The sequence below is a fragment of the Capsicum annuum genome, chromosome 4 (genome assembly GCF_002878395.1).
Source record: "Capsicum annuum cultivar UCD-10X-F1 chromosome 4, UCD10Xv1.1, whole genome shotgun sequence".
NCBI classification, from domain to species: Eukaryota; Viridiplantae; Streptophyta; class Magnoliopsida; order Solanales; family Solanaceae; genus Capsicum; species Capsicum annuum.
Genome location: NC_061114.1, coordinates 118,606,760 through 118,631,061, shown reverse-complemented (window position 1 = coordinate 118,631,061; position 24,302 = coordinate 118,606,760). Strand labels below are relative to the sequence as shown.

At 37.4% G+C, this 24,302-nt stretch overlaps 1 protein-coding gene across 1 annotated transcript; it reads right to left on the bottom strand.

Annotated features, from left to right (window-relative positions):
- Window positions 1–8,459: 8,459 nt before the first annotated feature.
- Window positions 8,460–10,679, bottom strand: LOC124897976 (pollen-specific leucine-rich repeat extensin-like protein 3). Its single transcript, XM_047411598.1, has 2 exons — window positions 10,078–10,679; window positions 8,460–8,748 (listed from the first exon to the last, which is right to left on the bottom strand). Exons 1-2 carry the CDS (start codon window positions 10,677–10,679, stop codon window positions 8,460–8,462), a joined length of 891 nt encoding a protein of 296 aa, XP_047267554.1.
- Between the last annotated feature and the right edge of the window lie 13,623 nt (window positions 10,680–24,302).

Here is a 24,302-nt window from a genome sequence, read left to right as displayed (position 1 = left end):
AAATGGATCTCTAAATTGTTTTATTGGTAATTAAAGGACAGTGTTATGTTCTGATAAATTATTATTGTAATTATTGGACATTTCTATAGCTCGTTCCACTCCCTGGCCGTATAAATTCCTCACCTTGGTTCCATATTACAACTTTTACTATAGTTACCTTTTGTCTCAATTGTTTAAACTCAATAGATTCCTTTAACAATAAAACCTCAACTCCGAATTCGAAATAATTTTATAAACAACAAAACTTCCCATCATTTGAGCAGCAAGAGTATTCAATCATAATTCACAAACTTAGCTATTTCATATTAAGTCCGTCAAAAACACAATTATTTCAGATTCAAACAAAACAAGTTTTCAAAGAATTATTTGGAAAAAAAACTAGCACCAAACTCCGTAAAAAGAAAATTCATAGCTTAAAGAAGCACATGAAACAACCATATATAAAATCATATGAGATGAGATAGAGCAAGATTAGACTGACTCCAATATTCCTCCTACGACCCAGTCCTGAAAATAACAAGATATACACAAGACAAAGTGTTCATTGGAAAATAAATTTTTTAAGGGCAACATTCTTTCCCATCTCCTTAAACTCATATTTGATAATAAAATGGAATCGGGATGGAGTTTCACATTTTGCGTACTCAAAACATCCACGTGTTGAAAGAATGAAGATTAAATCAAAATAATATTCTACACTTAATTTGTAGGAAACAAACAGAGATGCCAGCATAAACTCGAAACCCAAAATAAATCACATAGTTATCAAGATCAGACCAAACAAAGGAGGAACCAAAATGTGAAGAAAAATACTACGTAAGGGGATAATGGTTTACATCAAAACGTAAGATCAAGAGTGACGAACAACAGTCCCAACAAGAAGGATACATTCACATGGATTTATGACCTTTTAAAAGGACGAGCACCTGATCACCTTTCGAAGAAGGACGAGCACCTGATCACCTTTCGAAGCGCGGTAGCCAGGACTCAGATTGACTTTTTGTTGCTTAGGAAAGGGGATAGGGCGTTGTGTAAGGACTGTAAAGTCATCCCGAGTGAGAATCTTTCGACCCAGCATAAGCTCTTGGTTATGGATTTGGGTTTAAAGAAGAATAGAAAGAGGAGGACTAAGGAGTGTAGATTGAGAATTAAGTGGGGCGGCCTGACGCCAGTGAATGCGTGGGAGATAGGAGAGAGGTTGGCGGGAATGGGGGTGTGGGAGTGTAGGGGGGACGTGGATAGTATTTGGGACAGGGCGGCAAGGTGCATCAGGGAGAATGCAAGTGAGGTGTTGGGTGTTTCTAGGGGCCGGGCCAGGCACCATCGAGGGGATTGGTGGTGGAATGAAGAGGTGGAGAAGAAAGTGGGGACCAAGAAAGAGGCGTATGCTAAGTTGGTGGAAAGTAAGGATGAAGAGGAGAAATGGGTAAACAGGAAAGAGTACAAGCTAGCGAGGAAGGAGGCGAAGTCAGCAGTCACGGCAGCTAAGACGGCCGCTTTTGAGAGCTTGTATGCAGGGTTACAGGGGAAAGGAGGGGAGAAAAAGTTGTTTAGACTTGCTAAGGCTAGGGAGAGGAAGGGTCGTGACCTCGATCAGGTGAGTGCATTAAGGGAGAGGACGGTAGAGTGTTGGTGGAGGACGGCCACATTAAAAAGAGATGGCAGTCGTATTTTCATAGGCTTTTGAATGACGAAGGGGATAGAGCTATTGTGTTATAGGAGCTGGAGCACTCAGAGGAGTGTCGGGATTTTAGCTATTGCAGACGTTTTAAGGTAGAAGAGGTTAGACAGGCTGTCCGCAGGATGCGAAGGGGTAGGGCGACGGGGCAGGATGAGATACCGGTGGAGTTTTGGAAGTTCGTTGGAGAGGCTGGTGTAAGGTGGTTGACTGGATTGTTTAATGAAATCTTCAGGACGGCAAAGATGCCCGAGGCATGGAGGTGGAGTACCATGGTCCCTCTCTATAAGAATAAGGGGGACATTCAGAGTTGCAATAACTATAGGGGGATTAAGTTATTGAGTCACTCTATGAAGATCTGGGAGAGAGTAGTCGAGGTGAGGCTGAGACGGATAGTGTCTATTTAGAAAAACCAGTTCGGATTTATACCCGGCCGCTCGACGACAGAGGCAATCCACCTGGTGCGGAGGTTGGTGGAGCAGTATAGGGAGAGGAAGAAGGATCTTCACATGGTGTTTATCGACCTGGAGAAGGCATACGACAAAGTCCTCAGGGAGGTGCTTTGGAAATGCTTGGAGGTGAGTGGAGTACTGCTGGCATATACCAGAGTAATTAAGGATATGTATGATGGAGCGAAAACCCAGGTGAGGACGGCGGGAGGGGACTCAGAGCATTTCACTGTCCTGACAGGATTGCATCAGGGATCTACTCTTAGTGGGTGTGAATGACAAATTAGACTCGAGGGGGTGTGAATGACAAATTAGAGGTATGGAGGCAAACTCTTGAGTCTAAAGGGTTCAGGGTGAGCAGAATCAAGACAGAGTATGTGGAATGCAAGTTTAATGACGTGAGGTGGGAGAATGAGGTAGTAGTGAAGCTGGAAGCACAGGAGGTATGTAAGAGGGATAAGTTCAAGTATCTTGGGTCCGTGATCCAGAGTGACGGTGAGATTGACGAGGATGTCTCGCACCGTATTGGGGCGGGATGGATGAAGTGGAAACTCGCGTCGGGGGTGCTGTATGATAAGAAGGTGCCGCCCAAGCTTAAAGGTAAATTCTACAGGGTGGTAGTCCATCCGGCCTTGTTCTGTGGAGCGGAGTGTTGGCCAGTTAAGAACTCCCACATCCAAAAAATGAAGGTGGCAGAAATGCGGATGTTGCGCTGGATGTGTGGACTGACTAGAGGGGATAGAGTTCGGAATGAGACTATCCGGGAGAAGGTTGGTGTGACTTCAGTGGAGTGCAAGATGCGGGATGCACGATTGAGATGGTTTGGACACGTGAAGAGGAGGGGCATGGATGCCCCGGTCCGTAGGTGTGAGAGGCTAGCGTTGGATGGTTTTAGGCGGGGTAGGGGTAGGCCGAAGAAGTACTGGGGTGAGGTGATTAGGCGGGACATGGAACAGTTACAGCTCACCGAGGACATGACCCTAGATAGGAAGGTCTGGAGGGCGCAAATTTTGGCAGAGGATTAGGGCCAGTTTGGGTCGCTAGTGTAGGGAATTACTTGGTTGGGGTTTTATTCCTGTTATGATTCCGTGTTCCGTGTTCCATGTTTTATTACGAATCTGTGTGCTTTTCTCTGCTTTCCTCTGTTTTATATTACTTATGGGTGCTGTATTTATGTTATGTAATCTGCTTCTGTGCTTTACTATGTGTTTGTGTGGTATCTCGTGCCTTGAGCCGGGGGTCTATCGGAAATAGCCTTTCTACTTCGTCAGAGGTAGAGGTATGGACTGCGTACATCTTACCCCCCAGACCCCACTAGGTGGGAATACACTGGGTTTGTTGTTGTTGTTGTTGTTGTATATATATACATACATATATATATGTATATATATATATATCACAACTTCTCGGGTAAACGACGACGACAACATGAGTTTCAAACAAACCCACACGTATGTGTTTTTGCAAGCAAATCATAGTCATGAACACAATTTAGAGATGATGACCAACGAACTACAACTAAGACTCCCATTCACAGGTTCACTAACTTGAACGAAATACATATTTCTTTTTGAAAACCATCCAAATGGTAGATCTACAGAAACTCAAAGTGCGACAATGTCGCCATAATAAAAAATAATTCACATATTTATAAAGTCGAAATAGACGAATGTGATAAAGTAATGAATAAGGAGGGAAATTTGCACCTTGTTTTGGTATAGCAAACGTGAGGCCTCCGTCAAGTTTTATCTGGCCTCGACTCAATTTTGAAACTCAAACTCAAATCGAGGGAAACAAGAGACTATAAGCTAGTAATGGAAAAGCTCTGTTATTGAAGTTTTAGGGGTATAAAATTCTATATTTTGAATGCTCAACCAGTATTGTGGGGGACCGAGATCTGTGGATCTCCAAAAGCCTCCCCTCTTTGTTTTTCCAACTCACTCAATGCTTAAACCAAAATTTTGCACCTCTTTTTTTTAGTTTTCTTCCCTTTTTCGCTCTTCCCTCCTTTTTTTCCAGATCTTCCACTTCTCTTGCTGTTATTTTTTGTTTTTGCTTCACTAAATTAAAACCTTCTTTCACCCTTTTTTTCCTTTTCTCTCACAATTTTCAACCTGTTCTTCGAAGATGGAAAATCTTCTATTTTATAGATGCAAATCCAGACTTGAAAGTCTGGATTTAAAACCATAAGATAAGAAAACGGGAAGAAATTGAGAGATATTAGAACTTTGAAACCTTTCCCAGTACAAATGTCCAGCTTTCAAAATGGCACATTTCCAGAATTGCATGTATTTGAGGACTGGATCTCTGTTGATGGAGGATTCATGGGTTGGATGTACTGCAAAAGAGGTGAATTTTGTAGGGAGGTAGACCGCTAGGGTTTTTTTGGTCTGAGGGGTGGAGGAGAGAGGTGGAGAAAAGAAGATGGGGGGCATTGTTGCATTTTTGGGTAATTGAAAAGAGATGTGTCGATGGCTTTTGGAAAAAGGTGTTACACGCGTGATTTTGTATTGGGAAAGGAAACATGCGTGCTATGCTTTGAAAATTTGACCAAATCGGATGGGTAAAACAAATACTTTTAAAAACAATAATAATATATATATATATGGTAAAATATAAAAGTTGATTTAAACGTGACTATTTTTTATTTGATCGATTCTTGATCGGATGGTTCGGATTTACTTTTTTTTAAAAAAGGCAAAAATAAGTACATAAATAAATAAAAGTAAATTATATACCTATTTATGTGAATAACCGAAAGCTTCTAAATCTTGGATTAGAAAGAATCAACGAATTTGTGGTTGAAGTGTGAGAATTGATATTTTGTCGATGTGGCTTCGTATGGTTGATAGATATTGTGTGGTGAGTCAATGAAGTGGACATCGATATTGGACTGGGTTTTCGACCAATTTTGGGCCTCTTGGTTGAAATTTATAAAATAAGTGTTGGGTTCGGGTGAAATAAAATACAAAATTGTATTATTGTTGGTCCAAATACTCTTTTATGCTAAAATTAATCTTATCGATACTTCCTACTATTCTAAAATTATTTTCAATTTAACATATATAAATTACGGACATAATTTGTATAAGTGTCCAATTTAATATCTTCGTGTGATTTAATATTAAATATATATATATATATATATATATATATATATATATATGTAAAAATAAGAATATAATAAAATATATGTAAAAATCAAGAATACAAAAAAAATATATGTACATCTTAAATATATTTTATATAATAAAAATATACATATATGGTCACAATATTCCGCCAAAAATAAAGTTAGAAAGGATGCGAATGCGAATGCCAAAGATATATATTTTTTTTTTCCGTTAAAATATTTAATTATATCTAATTAAAATATTTTATATTACGGTAGAAAAATAAATTTTCCTTTATTAAAAATTTGTAGAAATAGAAACAAAAATATGAATCTTATTATTTTTTTACCTAATTTTTGAAAATTATTTAGGGTTGAGGAGCATCGGTAAAATAATAAAAGAAAAAAGTAAGAGCCAAAATTGGGTGTCAACAATTGCCCCTGAGTGACTGAAGATTTGTGTGAAAATTTTTGGGAACTCATGTTGACATAATCAATTTTATCTCGAACAAAATAGAATGTTTGGAATATTATGGTCGAGCTCGGGTTTTCGAGCTGCCTACATATCTCGAGCTTCATAAGAGATCAGACCATTTGTAGTTTGAATTGCAGCAAAGTTTGATGAACCTCAAAATTTGCCCCTGTATAGAATTAAGGTGACAATGAGTTCCTTCGAGGAGGATAATACAGATTTTGGAACAAACGGATAAGGATACAGGTACAAGTCCCAAAATTGGTTGTTCAGAATAGCTGGGGATGAGGAGACGTTGGATGAAATATCTGCTGAGCGTTTTGGGAGAATAGATAATTATGGATTTTCAAAAATTTTCCAGTGTAGGATTAAGACGGCACTGGTTGACGATACTAAAAATTATGACAAATAAAACGTGAGTCGAGTCGGGTTGGGTTTCTTCGCTGGAATCCTTGACATAGCTAACGGAAGCTGTTAAGAGGGTAGTTTTATATGTGATGTACGTCTTACTATCGCAAATTGTGTCTCCTGTCAAAAATGAAACTCACGATAAAACTACCAGTTAAATATAAAAATATAAAATATGTAAGAAAAAGTAAGGTAAGAATGTAGCCGCTCGACTTTTGCGGGTGTTTTAATGAAGCATCCGGTTGTCTTCGAAAGTTTTAATGTTGAATGAAATCTTCGCTTATCTACGGGACTAAATGATGTCTATGGTTGTCCTCGGAGAGTGCATGATGTCTCCAGTTATATTTGAAGACTTGATGATCAACGTAAAGTCGTTAAAGTTGGTAAAGTGATTTAAGGAAATTAATAAAGTAGAAGGTAAAGTAAGAGTGTAGCCTCTTGGCTTATGTTAATGATGTAATGAAGTTGCCGATTATCTTTGAAAACTTTAATGTAAAGTGAGGCCACTGTTTGTCTCCCGGGACTCAATGATGTCTCCAGTTTTCTATGAAGACTTGATGATGACGGTGTCTGCAGTTGTCTTTGAGGACACAATGTTGATTGTTGTGAAATCCTCCGATTGTTTTTGGAGATTTTGTGATGAGAGAGTCTCTGGTTTTCTTCAGAGACTAATTTGATTATTGTGAAATCCTCCGGTTGTCTTTGGGGATTTTGTGATAAATGAGTTTCCGATTGTCTTTGGAGACTAATGTTGATTATTGTAACTCCTGAAAGGAAACTTTACAGTAAAGTTACTGAATAAAGTCATGATGTAAAAGTAAATTAGATGATGGATGAGAAATAAAGATGTGTGGCTTATAATGAAAAAGTTGTATAGCCCAATGATATATTTGCTTATCTTCGGAGACCACAATTCCTGGAAGAATTCAAGGCAAAATTACCAAGTGGAAAAAATTAATTACAAAATAAGATAGCAAAGTAAAGAATAAAATGAGTGGGGCCACTTGGTTGGAGATAGTGTTATTGATTGTTTGAGTATTGTTCTCTGATCTTCGACATTTGTCCTTGAGTAATTACCATTAGGGAAAAATGATGTTCATGGCCAGATTGGTAGCCTTGACATCAACTTAGCGTTGTCATCCTGCATTTTTGTTATCCCTGCACTCAAAGAAAAATTCTTAGTTGGAAGGGGGTGTTGATTCGTGCTGACTCAAGGCTTGACTTTGTTGACCTTCCATTCATCTCATCTATGCAACCATTTGTGACCTCCATTGAGACTTGGCAAATGAACCAGTAGTAAAAGCTTTGTAAGAAAAATGTTTAAAGGATACATATACATATATGTGAAGATATGTATAGTTTTCAAAACTTCTGTCAATCTTAGACTGTGACACTTTTGGAACAAAATGAATGTCCTTTATCTTTCTACTCTTTGTTTGGTAGCCCAAGTCAAATGTATCTTGACAATATCCAATCATCCTTGTTGACATCTTTTCAAAATCTTCCCCAGAGTGTAGAAGGTATATAACTTTTGTTGTGATAAGATCGAACCTTAAATAGGTTACCTACGTACCTCACTGAGAGAATTAGGTCAGAACGTAGTTCAAGGTACATAAAAATGATTTGGGGTTTCTAATAAAGGGGTCAAACCTATTTTAGGCTACCTATATATCTCACCTAGGGAATCAGGCCGCGTATAGTTCAAAATTACATAAGGGAGAAGTTCTATTTTTGTCCTAGTATGACTGAACCATATGTGGGTGGCCAACATATCCTGTTGAGGGAATCAGGTTAGGCGTAGTTCTCCCATTACAATAAGAGATTTTGGGTTTTTTCTATAGTAAAACCAAACCCTATATGGGCTGCCTATGTATCCTGCCAGGGGAATCAGGTCGAAACGTAGTTATGAGTACATGATAATTGAAAGCTATATTATATAAAACCTATCTAAATTTTTCCTTTTTGAAGTGTGTTAACTTCCTTTGAACGAGTACTCTTCATGCTCGCACTCTCATGTTTATCATATTCCTTGGTTGGTTGTTTAAACTCTCAGTCATGCTTCGAAGTCTTCCTTGAAATCAGACTTTGTTCATTTGTTTCATTGTGTCATGCTCATAATTGGCAGATTTGATAATTTATATTAAAAAAATAGAAAGTAATACATAGTAGAAAGTCAAAGAAATAGAAAATTCATTCATAGATTTTGCAATTAAGCTTTCAAAAGAAGAGGTAACACAACATAAAGTTTTAGGCACAATCAAGCCTCAGTTTTTAGATGTGTTATTTCAAAAGATCTACTACTTGTTCCATCTACCAAGAAACCAGGTACGGAGTACAAGTCTAATTCTTCCAAGCTTCTTCTGATTTAATATTCCAAATAGTTGGTGTCTTGTCAGTAGTAGCAGTATCCTTCATTGGTGCTAGTTTTGGGACGACCATTGATGGTGCATCTCTTCCAACCTTTCCAATTGGTAAAATGGTCCCTTTCAAATCCCAATCTTCTTCGGTAGTAATCATGTTCACATTGGCATTCCCGTGGTTTTGTAGAGGGTTCTTGCTCATTTTAGGCTGAGGTCCGACAAGTTCAATCGCTCCTTCCTTGATTAAAGCTTCAACCTTATTTTTAAGGCTATAACAATCTTCAGTGTCGTGTCCAACAATTCCAGAATTATATGCAAAACACTTGGAACCATAAAACTATTTTGGAATAGGATATGAAATTTTTCCTTCAATGGGTTGTATCATGCCTTATTTTTTCAACCTTTCAAATAACTAAGCATATGATTCAACTAATTTTGTATAGTAGTGAGTGGTTTTGGTTTCAGGATTTGGACGGGCCCTAGGCACAACGTGTTGATGATTTTGGTGAGTTGGAGCTTCGACAGGTTGCTATGGATGTGGAGTCTGAAAAGTAGGGGCTTGAGGGTGGAAATAATTTGCGTGGGTGTTGTAGAAAGGATAAGTTGTTGGTGGAGGATGGTAAAACATTTGGGGAGTTTCACAATAATGGTAAGGATAGATGGGTTGATGTGGTTGATTTAGGTAGAAATGAGTCTAACTTGGCTTATGTCCTTGGTCAATCACAGCAGTAGATACATCTTCCTTTTTCTTCTTGTTCCCGTTGATAGAACCGTATTAAATTGTTTTACTTGCATCTTACAAAGCCATATAGTTTTGGATTCTCCCTTGCTTAATCCCATCTTCCAAGATTTCTCTCATTCTAACAACTTCTATGAACTTTTGTGTCATCATGGTTATCATATTTTCATAGTACAAACTGTTATCTTGGCATTCAATAAAAGTGGCAGTCATTTTACCTTCACCCATTGGTGGTTGGAATTTAATTGCATCTGCGCACCAATGTAGCGCATACCCACGAAATGTCTCTGTTGGTTTATTTTTCAACTTGGCCAACTAGAACCCATCTTGTGTGATTTTTGTGTTGAGTTTGAACCGATCCATGAAGTTTTGCACCATATCGTTCCACCCATGCCATTTACGAAGATCTTGTTGTGTATACCAAGCGAGAGCTTTACCAGACAAACTTCTTATGAACAATTTTATTCTGATCATTTCATTTCTCCCTACTCCTACCAACTTGTTACATAAGGCCCTCAAGTGTACATCGGGGTCACCAACTCTATTAAACAAATTAAATTTTGGCGGCTTGCATCCATGGGCAAGTCAATGTCCAGTTACACACATAGATCATCATATTCTAGGCTCTTGCTTCTCCTGGTAGTTTTGGGGGTTTCTCATTGCTTCCTTAAGTTCATGAATCTCCCTTTCTAAATCATTTTTGGCTTTAGCCTTGGCATCCTTCTATATTTCCTCGTACTGGTCAACCTCGGGTTGGAGTTTGACTGTTATTGGGTTGGTAAAGGTTTGGCTTTCCCCTGCATATACGGGAGGAACATGTCATGCGTATGGAATGGAAACATGTGCCCTTTGTATCTACTGGGCGGGATAATTTTGTATGTTATTAGGAGTATTTTGCATTGGAGGTGGTGGAGGATTACAAGGGGCATTAATGAGCGGTTGATTTGGTTGGTTTGAAGTAGTAGTTGTGGGTGGGGGATAAGTATAAGCAGGTGGAGAAACATAGGGAATATGAACTAGAGGTTGATTTGGTGGGTTAACAAGTGGTGCATTTGGAGGAGCGACATAGGTAGTGTAGCTGGATAGATGACTTTGTGAAGGGGTGTAGATAGGTGGTTGATTCGGTGGATTTTTCGAGGTGGTCGAAAGTGAATTATTATTGGTAGGTAGAGGATGCTGGGGAGGAAAGTGTTTGGGAATCGGTGAATCAAGTGATGGAAAATGTGGTAGGTTTGGTGCAGTATTCCTTGCTTCAGAAGGTGGACTTTGGAGTGTAATATATAAGTTGGTCAAGACCTTAACCCGATTCAACTCTCCCTGTAGATCCTCAACCTCTTGAGTCAAGAGGGCGACATGCTCGTCATGTTGAATGGTAGCTCGAACTTCAGAAGTTTCAGCATGTTCATTGATAACTGTGACATTCCCTGTACCAATTGGATTAGGTATAGTCGGATCAGACATAGTGATTTTTTTCCTTGGACAAGCCAACTACATCGAGGTAATGTCGATGACTTGGATCTGGTGAAGTAAGGGTGGTCAGCCAGCTCGATTATCAACACGATCAACCTTTATTGGAGGGTTAAAAAAGAAATACAAAGGTAAAAAGTTAGTTTAGGTTATCAGGCAAGCGCATCCACATTGAGTTAGACATTCATATAATGTCAAGCAAACACGTCCTATATTTTGGAACCTCTCTTTGCCAAAGGTGGGGCCTACGTCGAAATAAATTGATATAGATGAATCTAGATTTTGTCATATTTAAATTCAGGACAATTTAAGATTTTTGAAGTGAGGGTAGCAAAGTCAAGATGGACGATAATAAAAGATGTTGCAAGGGTGTACACTAGTACAAAAGATAGAGTGGGATGAAATATTGCTTTTGAAAAGGGAATACAAAAAGAAGAAAGAATCCTAAGGCCCTATCGCTAGTTAAAGGGCACTTAGGAATATCTAGTGAAAATGAATTATTAATAATAATAAATAATCATGTATCAGAAATAAACAATGATGATAGGGATGAAAGATATCCCATAACTGTTTTCATGTAAAAGACGCCAAACAATGGCAGAATTTCATCTAATACTCCGTATTGGTTGAGTGGAAGGAGGAATTCAAGTATTGGAGGAGATATGATAATATCCCAACACCCGTTTGATTAGATTTAGATAGAGTCTTTGATAATACTCCACATCTATGGACTTGAAAAAGAAATCAAACAAAGAGAAGGTTTTTATTTTTAGAAAAAATTTACTCCACATCATCGATGGAGACGAAGATCAACAAAATTGTACTGAATCCATTAGTGTCAATATCTGGACCATCTAAATCAATTTTATAGAAAGTATGTCGTAAGGTGTATAACCTTCTAACAAAAGGGTGGCTTCCTAGTCGCAGAGACGATTCCTTGTACTATCCTGTCTAAGGTGTATGGAATATGACCTATTTCTAGAGTAAGAGTTTTTTCCTAAATGTTTGAGAGTGGGACTGGATAGCTGGGAGAAGTGCAATAACCTAATTGCACGACTCTGAAACTAAGAAATCCAAAGAAAGTTAGGAGGAGTGCAGTACACCCTTCGCGTGAACCACAATGTGTGAATTGTGTATGACCAAAGACTCGATAGGAAAATGCAAGTGATAAAGCAGTAACAAGTAGTGTTGTTCAAACAAATAAGGAACAAAAGTTTGGATTTGGCTTGCGTCCTTTCACACAGAACATGATATAAAGATACGTAAAGCAAATAACATAATAAAACATAAAAATCCTAAACTACACTTGTTAAGGTCAAAACCTAAGTTCATTTCTTCCCCAGTAGAGTCTCCATTATGTCGCACCCTATTTCGGACCGGTCGAAACAAAACACAACATATGGTGGTGTTGATGACTCTTAGGATTTAAAAATTTATTTTTAGAGTCGCCACCTAAATTTTTAGAAAAATGAGGAAAAACCATTTTTTATGTAAAAACCTCTGTTTTGGTCTTTCGAAAATGTTTAGAGATTCTGAGTAAGGGTTTGGTTATCCGAGGGGAAAGTGTTAGGCACCCCTTAGGGCCTATTCGAAGGTAGTCCTTACGCTTAGTTTAGGAAAATATTAGAAAAACTTTATTTTGTTATTTGCTTAAAACGGTGATAGAAAATTTTTATCATATATTTATTATTCAAAAGAAAAATTTAAGGTATATCAAACATGACGCTACCATGTACAAAGTAATGTAATTATCGCAAACATATATATGCATTTTAAGTATGAAAAAGATGATAATATAATTTCTATATATTAGAAAATTTAAAATGTATTACTCTATAAAAGAAATTGAAGAGATATGTGGGTTTAAATAGTTAACCATGATTATTTATGAAGCAAATAAGGTATCTTATGGTATGGGAATTTATATGTGAAACGTACTTTCAAGAGTGAAAAAAAATAGATGTTGAATTATGAATACGTCGAAACTATGTAAAACTGATAATGATAATAATAATAATTATGATAATAATAGTAATCAAAATAATAATAATAATAATAATGAATTAAAATAATGACGATAGATTCAGTTGACAATAATGTAACACCCTCAATCTGGTACCCGGAATGCTACATGGTGCTCATGACCCCGAAGGACCACAAGCTAACCCATGACTAATATCTGTACCTGAATACTGTATAATATACTGTATAAATGTAGAAATAGTAGTCTAAAATATGTCATAAGATTCAAAACTGATAAACATCTAATCAAACCAAACTTGAATAATGTGATACGATAATACCAAAACTGAAACAATGTTTGAAAACATCTAGTCTAAAAACATTGTAGTCTGAAAACATCTAAACTGTCTGAATGAGGAATTGATGGAGCATGTCCCCAACTAACTCCAGAATACTAAAATAATAGAGTGATAAAATAATCATGCTATCCTCGAATCATGAGGACTCATTGCTTGTATGGCTGTTGAATGTTTGATCTTCTAAGGATGCTTTGGAGCTCGTGCTTATGAACCTATGGTATAAAACACCAAAACAGCAAATGAATCAATACGATTGAATGTACTGGTATACAAGTGATGTAGGCTGAATGCAAAGGGTTCAAATGCATGAACAATGCTAACTGACTGATAACATGACCATGAGAATAAATGCATAAATAAGTGACTGTGACTGAATTTGTGATGGTACTAACTACTGAGTCTGATTACTGATAACACGAGTCACTGATAACTGATATAACAGATACTGAGTGACTGTATCTGACAGTCTAGGTTCTGATGGAACTAACTGAGTTTCATACTATTCTGAGTTGACTGTATCTGGCAGTCTTGAAATTTTGAAAAACTATCTGAGCTTTATTATTTAGACTGAGTCTAAAACTGTAACTGTAGGAAGTAGTCATCTAACCGAAATGCCCCAAATAAATCAATATATCAAGGTTGGGGTCCAATCTATAACCCCAATTGGAAGAGTGTCAATACCGCACCACTGGTAAAGACAAGCTGTGGGTGACCTCATCTGACAGTTTCCCAAAAGAGAACCGTGGGACCCTTATCTGACAGTGTTTATCCACCTTATCAACCCGTATCTGTCAGTGTTGATGTCTCAACCTATGTTGGCTACATAGTTCTGGAATACAAGGATTGCTTCTAAGGATCACACCCTTAATTGTCAGTGTGTATTCTCATCCTTGGGTTCACTAGGTGCTAAATACTACTCCCATGTAATAGTCACTGAACATGATCAAATAAACTGAACTGGACTGAGTTCATTGAGTTTCATTGACTGACAAAATACTACTGAGATTACTGAAGTACTAAGATTTTTGAGATTACTGGGATTAATGAGTTTACTGAGTTTTCTTGAGTCACATGACAGACTAAATTCTACTGAACATGGCTTGACTAAGGATATCATGAAAAACATGACATTGGCTCTAGGCACATAGCTAAATTATTGGGTACAAGTACCCCCAAGACTCTATAGAAGGAAACTGACAAGGCATGGCATTCTTGAATACACGACCAATATCAACAACCCATAATACACTAAGTTAGGGATTTCATAAAGTACATGGTTATCATAATCTTGTACATGGTAGGAATGCATATACTCAATGTTATAGTTTCATACTCTAACATCATAAGCATACCAACAAACATCTACATTACACATCAATAGTATGGGAGTCATTTGAACATAAGGGTAAAACATGAATCCTTCACTTAAGTCACAATTGAGTCATATAAATAATGTCTAGTCTCTTAGGCATTTTGTCAAACACTTAGGGTGTATGACTTAGGGCATGGCATAATCATCAAATTAACATATCATAACCAACTAAAATTCATGGTTTTCAACTAACATGCTAACATATTTTCATAAAAACACTTAAAGATTCCAACTTGGGAATCATACAACAACAACAACCATATGAACATAATCAACACATAGCATAAATATCATAATTCATAGTTTAAAACTTGATTCTTGGGCTTCATGGAAGTAAGGAATCTATGAATGAACACTATGCATACCTGAGAAAGGAAACCTTGAAGGTTCTTGGAGTTCTTGGATGGATTTATTGAGATTGGCCTTGATTCTCAAGGGCTAGGGTTTTGTTTTTCTTAGGAGAGAATGTTCTTGATTTGGGGAAGTAAATAATAATTTAAAATGTTTTTAGGGATTAAATTTTGCACCTAGATGCGTTAAAATCTTGAAAAAAGATCAATTTATCCCTGGATGAAATATTTATTTTTTATTAAAATTTCCTGATTTGGTAGGCTGGCGTGACGCGGCGCTGTCATGCCATGTCACTAAAAATTGCCAACTGAGAATTGGGCTGATGGTGCAATATGGGGGAATTGCGTTGGTACAATAGAAATTGACAACTCTGAAATTGAGCCTTGGTGTGACACGCCATAATTGTGGAGGCTCACTAGATTTTGACGATTGCCATTTTGGCATGCACCACGATGCATTGATGGCTCAGGTGGTACACTGTCTTACTAAAATGACTCTAACTCTTCGCTCGGGTATCCGATTTGGGAAAATTTGGTATCTATGGAAAGCTTATTCAATTTTCCACAAAACAATAATGTATAAAAGTATAGGGTATTATAATATCTCCCTTATGGGAACATTCTTCCTTGAATAAAACTGACTGAGATGGGATAAATGATAGACAGAACTACATACTGAACATGAATAATTGAAACATGATTTCATGACTGACATAACTGATAAGTTGAATGTATTATGTTGAATATGCATATCTGATGCATGAATAGCAGATTTATGATTGCATGACTAAAGTACTGATAAGATGAGTTTCTCATCAAACTAAACATGTATATCTAATACATGAATACATGACTGAACTGACACATGAATGCATGACTGACTATGCAATGGTAATTGATACCATGTTTATAATGGAATTCTAAACATAAACTAGATACCATGTTGTAACTAAAATATGAATATGAAACTAAAAGGCTTAAGGAAAGTTGTTACCTTGCGCTGACTTTGAATTAGTGGAGAAGAGGTGAGGATACTTGGTATGCATGTCTGATTCTTCTTCTCAAGTAGCTCCCTCAATGGACTGATTCTACCAAACGACTTTGAATAGAGGGACTCCTTTGTTCCTCAGTCTGCGAGTCTTATAGTCAAGAATTTCGATTGGAATCTCTTCAAAAGAGAGGTTGTTCTGAATATATATGCTCTGAATAGGAACTATAACTGTTGGGTCACCCATGCACTTCTTGAGCAAAGAGACATGGGAGACTAGATGAACTAAGGCTAGATCTTGATACCAAGTTTGTAACGCCCCGAATGGAGCCATCCTATTACTAGAATGATAGTTGTTGTTGTATGCAAACTAAATCAAAGGGAAGTGGTCATCCCAACTACCCTTGAAATCAATTGCACACACTCGCAGCATATCTTCTAATGTCTGAATGGTCTTTTCTGCTTGACCATATATCCGAGGATGGAAGGCTATACTAAGATGAACTTGGGTACCAAGACCCTTTTTGAATGCTTTCCAAAAATAAGAGGTGAACTGGGTACCTCTGTTTAAGATAATAGATAATGGAACACCATGCAATCTGACTAACTCTCAAATGTAGAGTTTGGCATAATCTTCGGCTGAATAAAAGGTATGGACTGGAAGGAAATAAGCTGATTTGGTCATCCTGTACACAATGCCCAGATCGAATCATGATGATGATGACTATGGGGTAAACCATTCATGAAGTCCATATTTACTTCTTCCCACTTTCAAGTAGGAATATTAAACTCTTACGTGGACCTACTAGGCTTTTGATGCCCTATCTTAACCTGATGACATGTAGAGCACTTATCCATAAACTCTGCCATATCTCTTTTCATCCCACTCCACTAATAAATCTCCCACAAGTTGCGGTACATCTTTCTGGCCCCTGGATAAATATAGTAGCGTACACCATTCGCTTCTGCAAGAATTTTTTTCCTTAAGTCGTCTACACCTGGAACACACAGATGACCCTGACAACTTAATACACCATCTCCCCCTTGGGATAAAATCTTAACCTTTTGATCCTTGACTGATTCCTTTAACTTTACTATACTAGGATCCCTATCCTGCTTTTCCTTCTCCTCAGAAACTAGAGATGATTCTGAACTACTCTGAACCTATATGTCACCTTCCTCTGTATCGACTAAGCGAACACCTAGTCTGGCAAGCTGATGGACTTCCTGAGCTAACTTCTTATTACTTTTTTCAACATGAGCAACACTACCCATAGACAGTCTACTGAGAGCATCGGCCACTATGTTGGCCTTGCCCGGATGATAAAGGACACTCATGTCATAATCTTTCAAGAGCTCTAACCACCTTCTTTGATGAAGATTGAGATATTTCTGAGAAAAGACATACTAAAGGATCTTATGATTTGTGAACACATTTACATGACCTCCGTATTGATAATGCCTCTAAATCTTTAAGGCAAATACTACGGCTGCTAACTCAAGATCATGAGTAGGATAATTCTTCTCATGGGGTTTAAGCTTTCTAGAGGTATAGTCTATGACCTTACCATGATGTATGAGGAAATAACCCAAACCTACTCTGGATGCATCAAAATACACTACAAAACCACCTGAATCATCTGGAATAGCCAAAACTGGAGGTGAGGTGAGTCGAGTCTTCAAGTCTTGAAATATCTTCTCACAAGGATTTGACCACTGTAACTTGACTTTCTTCTGATTCAATATGGACATAGGGGATGCAATAGAAGAAAATCCCTCAATAAACTATCTGTAATAGCCAGCCAAACCTAAGAAACTCCTGATATCTAATGGAGAAATAGGTCTGGGCCAATTTCTTATTTCTTTGGTCTTTTGAGGATCTACTCTACTGCCATCACCGCAGATGATATGACTAAGGAATGTTACTGAACTTAGCCAAAATTTGCACTTACTGAATTTCGCGAATAGCTGATGATCTCTAGGAATCTGAAGTACGATTCTGAGATGGTCTACGTGATCACGTTTACTGTGGGAATAGACAAGAATATCATCTATGAAGACTATGCGGAACATGTCCAAGTATTGCTTGAACACATGCTACATCAAGTCCATGAAAGATGCAGGGGCATTGGTAAGAACAAAGGACATGACTAGGAATTCGAAGTGACCATACCGAGTTCGGAAAGATGTTTTTAGAATGTTACATTCCCTGACTCTTAGCTGATGATAGCCTGATCTGAGGTCTTTCTTAGAGAAATAGCTGGCACCCTGAAGTTGGTCAAACAACTCCTAAATTCGAGGAAGTGGATACTTGTTCTTAATTATGACTTTATTGAGCTGACGGTAATTAATGCACATTCTAAGAGAACCATTTTTCTTGCGCATGAATAAGACTGGTGCACCCCATGGGGACACATTAGGTCTGATGAATCCCTTATCTAAGAGATCCTTCAACTGCTCTTTTAGTTCTTTGAGTTTTTCTGGTGCCATTCTGTATGGTGGAATAGATATAGGCTGAGTATTAGGAAGAAGATTAATGCCGATGTCTATTTCCCTTTCAAGAGAAATTCCTAGAAAATCTTTGGGAAAGACATTTGAATATTCACTCACGACTGGGACCGATTTAAGACTGGGAGTCTCAGAACTAGAATCCTTAACATGAACAAGATGATAGACTCATCCCTTAGCTATCAATTTCCGTGCTCGAAGGTAGGAAATAAGTTTACCTCTGAAAGCTAAAGTACTACCCCTCCACTCTAGGACAGGTTTATTTAGAAACTAGAACTGGACTATTCTATTTTTGCAGTCGACTGTGGCATAGCAGGAATGAAGCCAATCTATGCTGAGAATGACATCAAAAGCAGTTATCTCTAATTCGACTAAGTCTGCTGAGGTGAATCATAATACGGCAGTTCCTGTATAGTCACCGGGCTATGATGGTTTTACCCACTGGGGTAGATACTGAGAAGGTCTCTATTAGAATTTTGGGATAGTCTCCGAAATAAATTGCTATATAAGGAGTAACAAAAGATAAGAAAGCTCCTGGATCTAGCAAAGCATAAACATGTAAGTAAAAGATCTGTAATGTACCAGTAACTACATCAGGAGAATTTTCTTGATCTTACTAGGACTGGAGAGAATAAAGTCTGTTTGGGCGTTGGCCACTAGTAGCACTGGAAGTTGCACCCTGCTGATTTGGGCGAACAGATTGGGTTGAGGAATGGTTATGCTGACCCTGAATACCTGACTGGGATAATCTTTGACTCTGTGACTTGGCTTACCACATTCGAAACATATATCACTTCCAGCTTTGCAAATATCCTTGAAGTTCTTAACACAAGTCTGACCAAGAGGATTGGTTCGGGCACTGCTAATACTGCCCTGAGATTTAGAGCCTGGCGCCCTATCTTTGTTACACTCCCTGAACTTAAAAAATGGAGCACTGGCTGAGGAAGGATCTGAAATGGATGACTTTCGGTGGAACTAAGAACGGTTCCTCCTTCTGCTCGAGGCTGAGCAAAGTTGAAACAACCTATCCTTGCTCTCTTATTCTGTCTCTCTCTTATCTTAATATTTTGCTCTTCTATCTATTGAGCATGGGTCATAAGCCTGGCTATGTTCATGTCACTATTCAACATCGCAGACCTGCACTCATTAACCACATTATCATTCACCCCTAAAAACGAACTTACTCATCTTGGCCCTACTATCTGCAACCACATGAAGAGCATATCTGGCTAATTAAGTAAACTTAAGAGAATACCCTTTCACCGTATGTTGCCTTTCCTGAGGTTGATAAATTCTAACACCTTATCTTCCCTCAACTCTTGGGGAAAGAATCTATCTAAGAATACACTGAAAAACTCCTCCCATACAATAGGCCCTGCATCAACTGACCTCTCTGAATTCCACTATTTGAACCAAGTGTGAGCAATATCCAACAACTAATTTGTAGCAAGCTCATCTCTCTCACTATAAGTGACCCCCATGATCTCTGTAACATTCTAAACTTGGTCTAGGAACCCCTGAGGATCCTCTTCTGACTTAAACCCAAAAAAGGATGGAGGATTTATCCAGGTAAAGTCCTGAATCCTGGCTGTAGCTAAATTGGCCACTGGGTTGGCCGGAACGACAGCTGGTTATTCATTCTGAACAGCAAATCAATTAGCAAGAGTAGTGAATGCAGCTCTTAACTCTGTATAAGAAATATGTTCGTCCAAGGGATCTGAATGGACGGGCTGAGAGGCTGACTGATTTTCATTTCTTCTTTTGGATGGCATGTTCTGTAGAAGAAAGGGAGAAATGGATTAGACTGAGAGTCAAATTTGAGCTCACTCTCACTAGCACGACATGAATACTAAAAAGAAGGAAACTGATCCTAAAATATCTCATAGCCTTCTGCATATAAATATGGCATGCAACACACCCATATGTATAAGACTCTACTAGATGCTACTTTCAGACTTCCTAGAACTCTATTAAACCTTAGGCTATGATACCAAATTTGTAACGCCCTGAATCTGGTACCCAAAATACTACACGGTGCTCATGACCCCAAAGGACCACAAGCTAACCCATGACTGATATCTATACCTGAACACTACATAATATACTATATAAATGCGGAAATAGTAGGCTGAAACACACCATAAGTTTTAAACTGATAAAAATCTAATAAAACCATATCTGAATAATGTGGTATGATAATAACAAAATTGAAACAACATCTAAAAATATCTAGTCTGAAAATACTATAGTCTGAAAACATTGTAGTTTGAAAACCTCTAAATTGTCTGAATGAGGAGTTGATGGGACATGTCCCCAACTAACTCTAGACTACTAAAATAATATAGTAATAAAATAATCATGCTATCCTCAAATTATGAGGACTCACTACTAGTCTGGCTACTAAACATTCGATCTACTAAGGATGTTCTGGAGCTGGTACTTCTAAACCTATGATATAAAACACCATAGTTCATATGTGTTAGTACGATTGAATATACTGGTATGCAAGTGAGGTAGGATGAATACAAAGGGTTCAAATACATGAACAACGCTAACTGACTGTATAATATGAATATGAGAATACATGCATGAATAAGTGACTGTGACTGAATTTGTGATGGTACTGACTACTGAGTCTGATTACTGATAACATGAGTCAATGATAACTGATATAACTGATACTAAGTGACTTTATCTTATAGTCTAGGTTCTAATAGAACTAACTTAGTTCCATACTGTTCTGAGTTGACTGTATCTGACAGTCTTAAAATTCTGAAGAACCATCTAAGTTTTATTACTGAGAATGAGTTTGAAACAGTAGCTATGGGACCGACATGCCTCAAATAAAGCAATATAGATATGTGGGGGTCCAATCTTTAACCCTAATTGGAAGGGTGTCACTACCATGCCACTGGTAAAGACAAGTTATGGGTGACCCTCTTCTGACAGTATCCTCAAAAGAGAATGGTGGAACCCTCATCTGACAGTATTTATCTATGTCATCAACCCTTATATATCAGTGTTGATGTCTCAACCTATGTGTGTGTCCTCATCTTTGGGTTTACTCAATACTAAATCCTACTCCCATCTGAATCGACACTGAACATGATCAACTGAACTGGACTGAGTTCATTGAGTTTCGTTGACTGATAGAATACTACTGATATTACTGAAGTACTGAGCTTTCTGAGATTATTGGTATTACTGAGTTTACTGAATTTTTCTGAGTCATAAAACTGACTGAATTCTACTGAACATGGCTTGACTGAGGATATCATTAAAAAACATGACACTGGCTATAGGCACACAACAAAATTGTCGGGTACAAGTACCCCTAGAACAGGATAGAAGGAAACTGACAAGGCATGACATTCTTGAATACACGACAAACATCAACAATCTATAATACAATAAGTTGGGGATTTCATGAAGTACATGGTTATCATATTCTTATACATGGTAGGAATGCATATACTCAATGTCATAATTTCATACTCTAATATCATGAGCATTCCAACAAATATCTACATTGCACATTCAAAGCATGGAAGTCATTTGAACATAAGGGTAAAACATGAATCCTTCACTTAAGTCACAATTAAGTCATATTACGTAATTTCTAGTCTCTTAGGTATTTTTTCAAACACTTAGGGTGTATGACTAAGGGCATGGAATAATCATCAAATTAACATATCATAACCAACTAAAATTCAAGGTTTTTAACTCACATGCTAACATATTTTCATGAAAACACATAAAGATTCCAACTTGCGAATCATACAACAACAATAACCACATGAACATAATCAATACATAGCATGAATATCATAATTCATAGTTTAAAACTTGATTCTTGGGCTTCACAGACGAAAGGAATCCATGAATAAACACTATGCATACTTAATAAAGGAAACCTTGAAGGTTCTTGGAGTTCTTGGGTGGATTTCTTGAGATTGACCTTAATTGTCAAGGGCTAGGGTTTTGTTTTTCTTAGGAGAGAATGTTCTTGATTTGAGGAAAAAGGGATTAAATAATAATTTAAAATATTTTTTGGGATTAAATTCCGCACCTGGACGCGTTAAAACCTTAGAAAAAGACCAATTTATCCATGGAAGAAATATTTATTTTTTGTCAAAATTTCCCGATTTGGCAGGCTGGCGCGACGCAGTGCTATCACACCATGTCATTGGAAATTGCCAATTAAGAATTGGGTTGGTGGCGCGACGCGGGGGAATTGAGTTGGTACACTAGAAATTGACATCTCTGAAGTTGAGCCTTTGCGCACGCACCATAATCACGGAGGCTCACTAGATTTTGATGATTGCTATTTTGACATGCACTGCAATGCGTTGATGGCTTAAATGGCACACTGTCTTACTAAAATGACTCTAAATCTTTTCTCGATTGTCTAATTTAGGCGAATTTGGTATCGATTGAAAATTCTAGATGCATAAAAGTGAATTTACCTTTAAAGCATGTAGAAGTATAGGGTATTACAAATAAGGAATGACATATAACTTAGGGAAAGTGATGAAGTAATGCCATTTCAAAAATCAATAAAAAGCATATACACACATTCATATATATAAATATATAAGATGTCGAGATAGGGTAGAATGTCATGAACATGGGAGTTTAAAATCTGTAACCCAAACTGTGGCAGCTTGATCCATCCTAATGGCACCCATAGGCTATATGGGCTAAGTTACCCTAGCTGAAAGGGCCTCACTGCATGTTAGCTACATGAACTAAGGAAAAAAATATGGAAAACTATAGCCACCAAGGCCATAGCCGTCCTATATATATATATATATATATATATATATCAAGTGTGCATCAAGCACATGGTCATATAGATCCCCAACACCAGTAAACATGGTTTCCAGTGTTCTCTCCCAGGGAATTACGCTTTCACGGTAAGCTACACAATATCTTTTAAGCCTAAATTAAAACAATTTACACATAAAACCAACCAGTAACCAAAGAGTCATCCATTAAGGCATTTACTACTTGGTAAAGTCATACCAACATGCTTGCAAGCTAAGTTAAACATTCCCAACCAATCCACAAAATGACATTAACTCCCAAGTTCTATTTTAAATCTAAACCATGGCCCCCAAAGCCATCCAAATACATTTATATATCTATTAATGCAATATCGTGTACAAAAATAAGTTAAACCATACAATTTTTCATATTATAGATCAAGTTTACAAAAGTGGGTTGAGGTTATTACCAATTCAAAGCCACGGGGAAACCCATGTCCTCCACTCCAACATTTAAACAATACTTCAATTTATTCCTAAAAACATCAATTTAAAACATAGGATAAGTAATTCAGTCAATAACAACCAATACCCCTTAATAAAATTTCAAAATCCATAATTTAAATCATATAAAATCCATTCAATTAATGCAATAATGTAAAATTCAAGTTTAGGGAAGTGAAACATGCCTGAAATGCATAAAAATTGAAGTCAATTCAATTTTTAGAGTCCGAATGATAAATTCTCTTTAAAACCCTTGAATTTCCTTGAGTTTTGAGTTTAAAAGAGAATAAGAATGATTTGATCTTTGAAAACTAAAGGCAATGGGGTTATTTTATGTTTAAAGGTCGTACAAGGGGTACAAAAATTAAAAGCCTCTCACCCCAAGAGAAAAAATAAAAAATTAGATGATATTAAAACATAGGTGTGGCATGGCAATATCACAGAGTTTAGCTTCTATGACACGCCAATATCACTAAGGTTAACCTCCATGACACGGTCACTACCCTGGGATCCCAAAATGACCCCAAACCCCTTTAAAAAAATTTAAAACATTCCTAAAACACCCTTTTAACATCCCTAAGTATAATTTAAGTTAGAAATTGACATTACACATGTGGGAGGGTCAAAAATAAAATTATTGGAATTTTAAGAGGCTTTACAATTCTTGTGCACTCTAAGAGAAAAAAGACGATACTGTCCATCTTCGTATAGTTTTGGAGTTTTTAAGGGGAAACAGCTATTTGCTAAGTTATCAAAGTGTTAATTCTAGTTTTCTTTAGTCTCCTTCTTGGGGTATGTGGTTTCTGAA

What these genes read in the sequence shown, in the direction of transcription:
- LOC124897976 (XM_047411598.1), bottom strand. Translation starts at nt 10,679, where the DNA reads ATGTCTGATCCGACTATACCTAATCCAATTGGTACAGGGAATGTCACA. An exon ending in ATACAAAATTATCCCGCCCA is followed by an intron (nt 8,749 to 10,077) that starts GTAGATACAAAG and finishes AGATTGTTATAG; the next exon opens with CCTTAAAAATAAGGTTGAAG.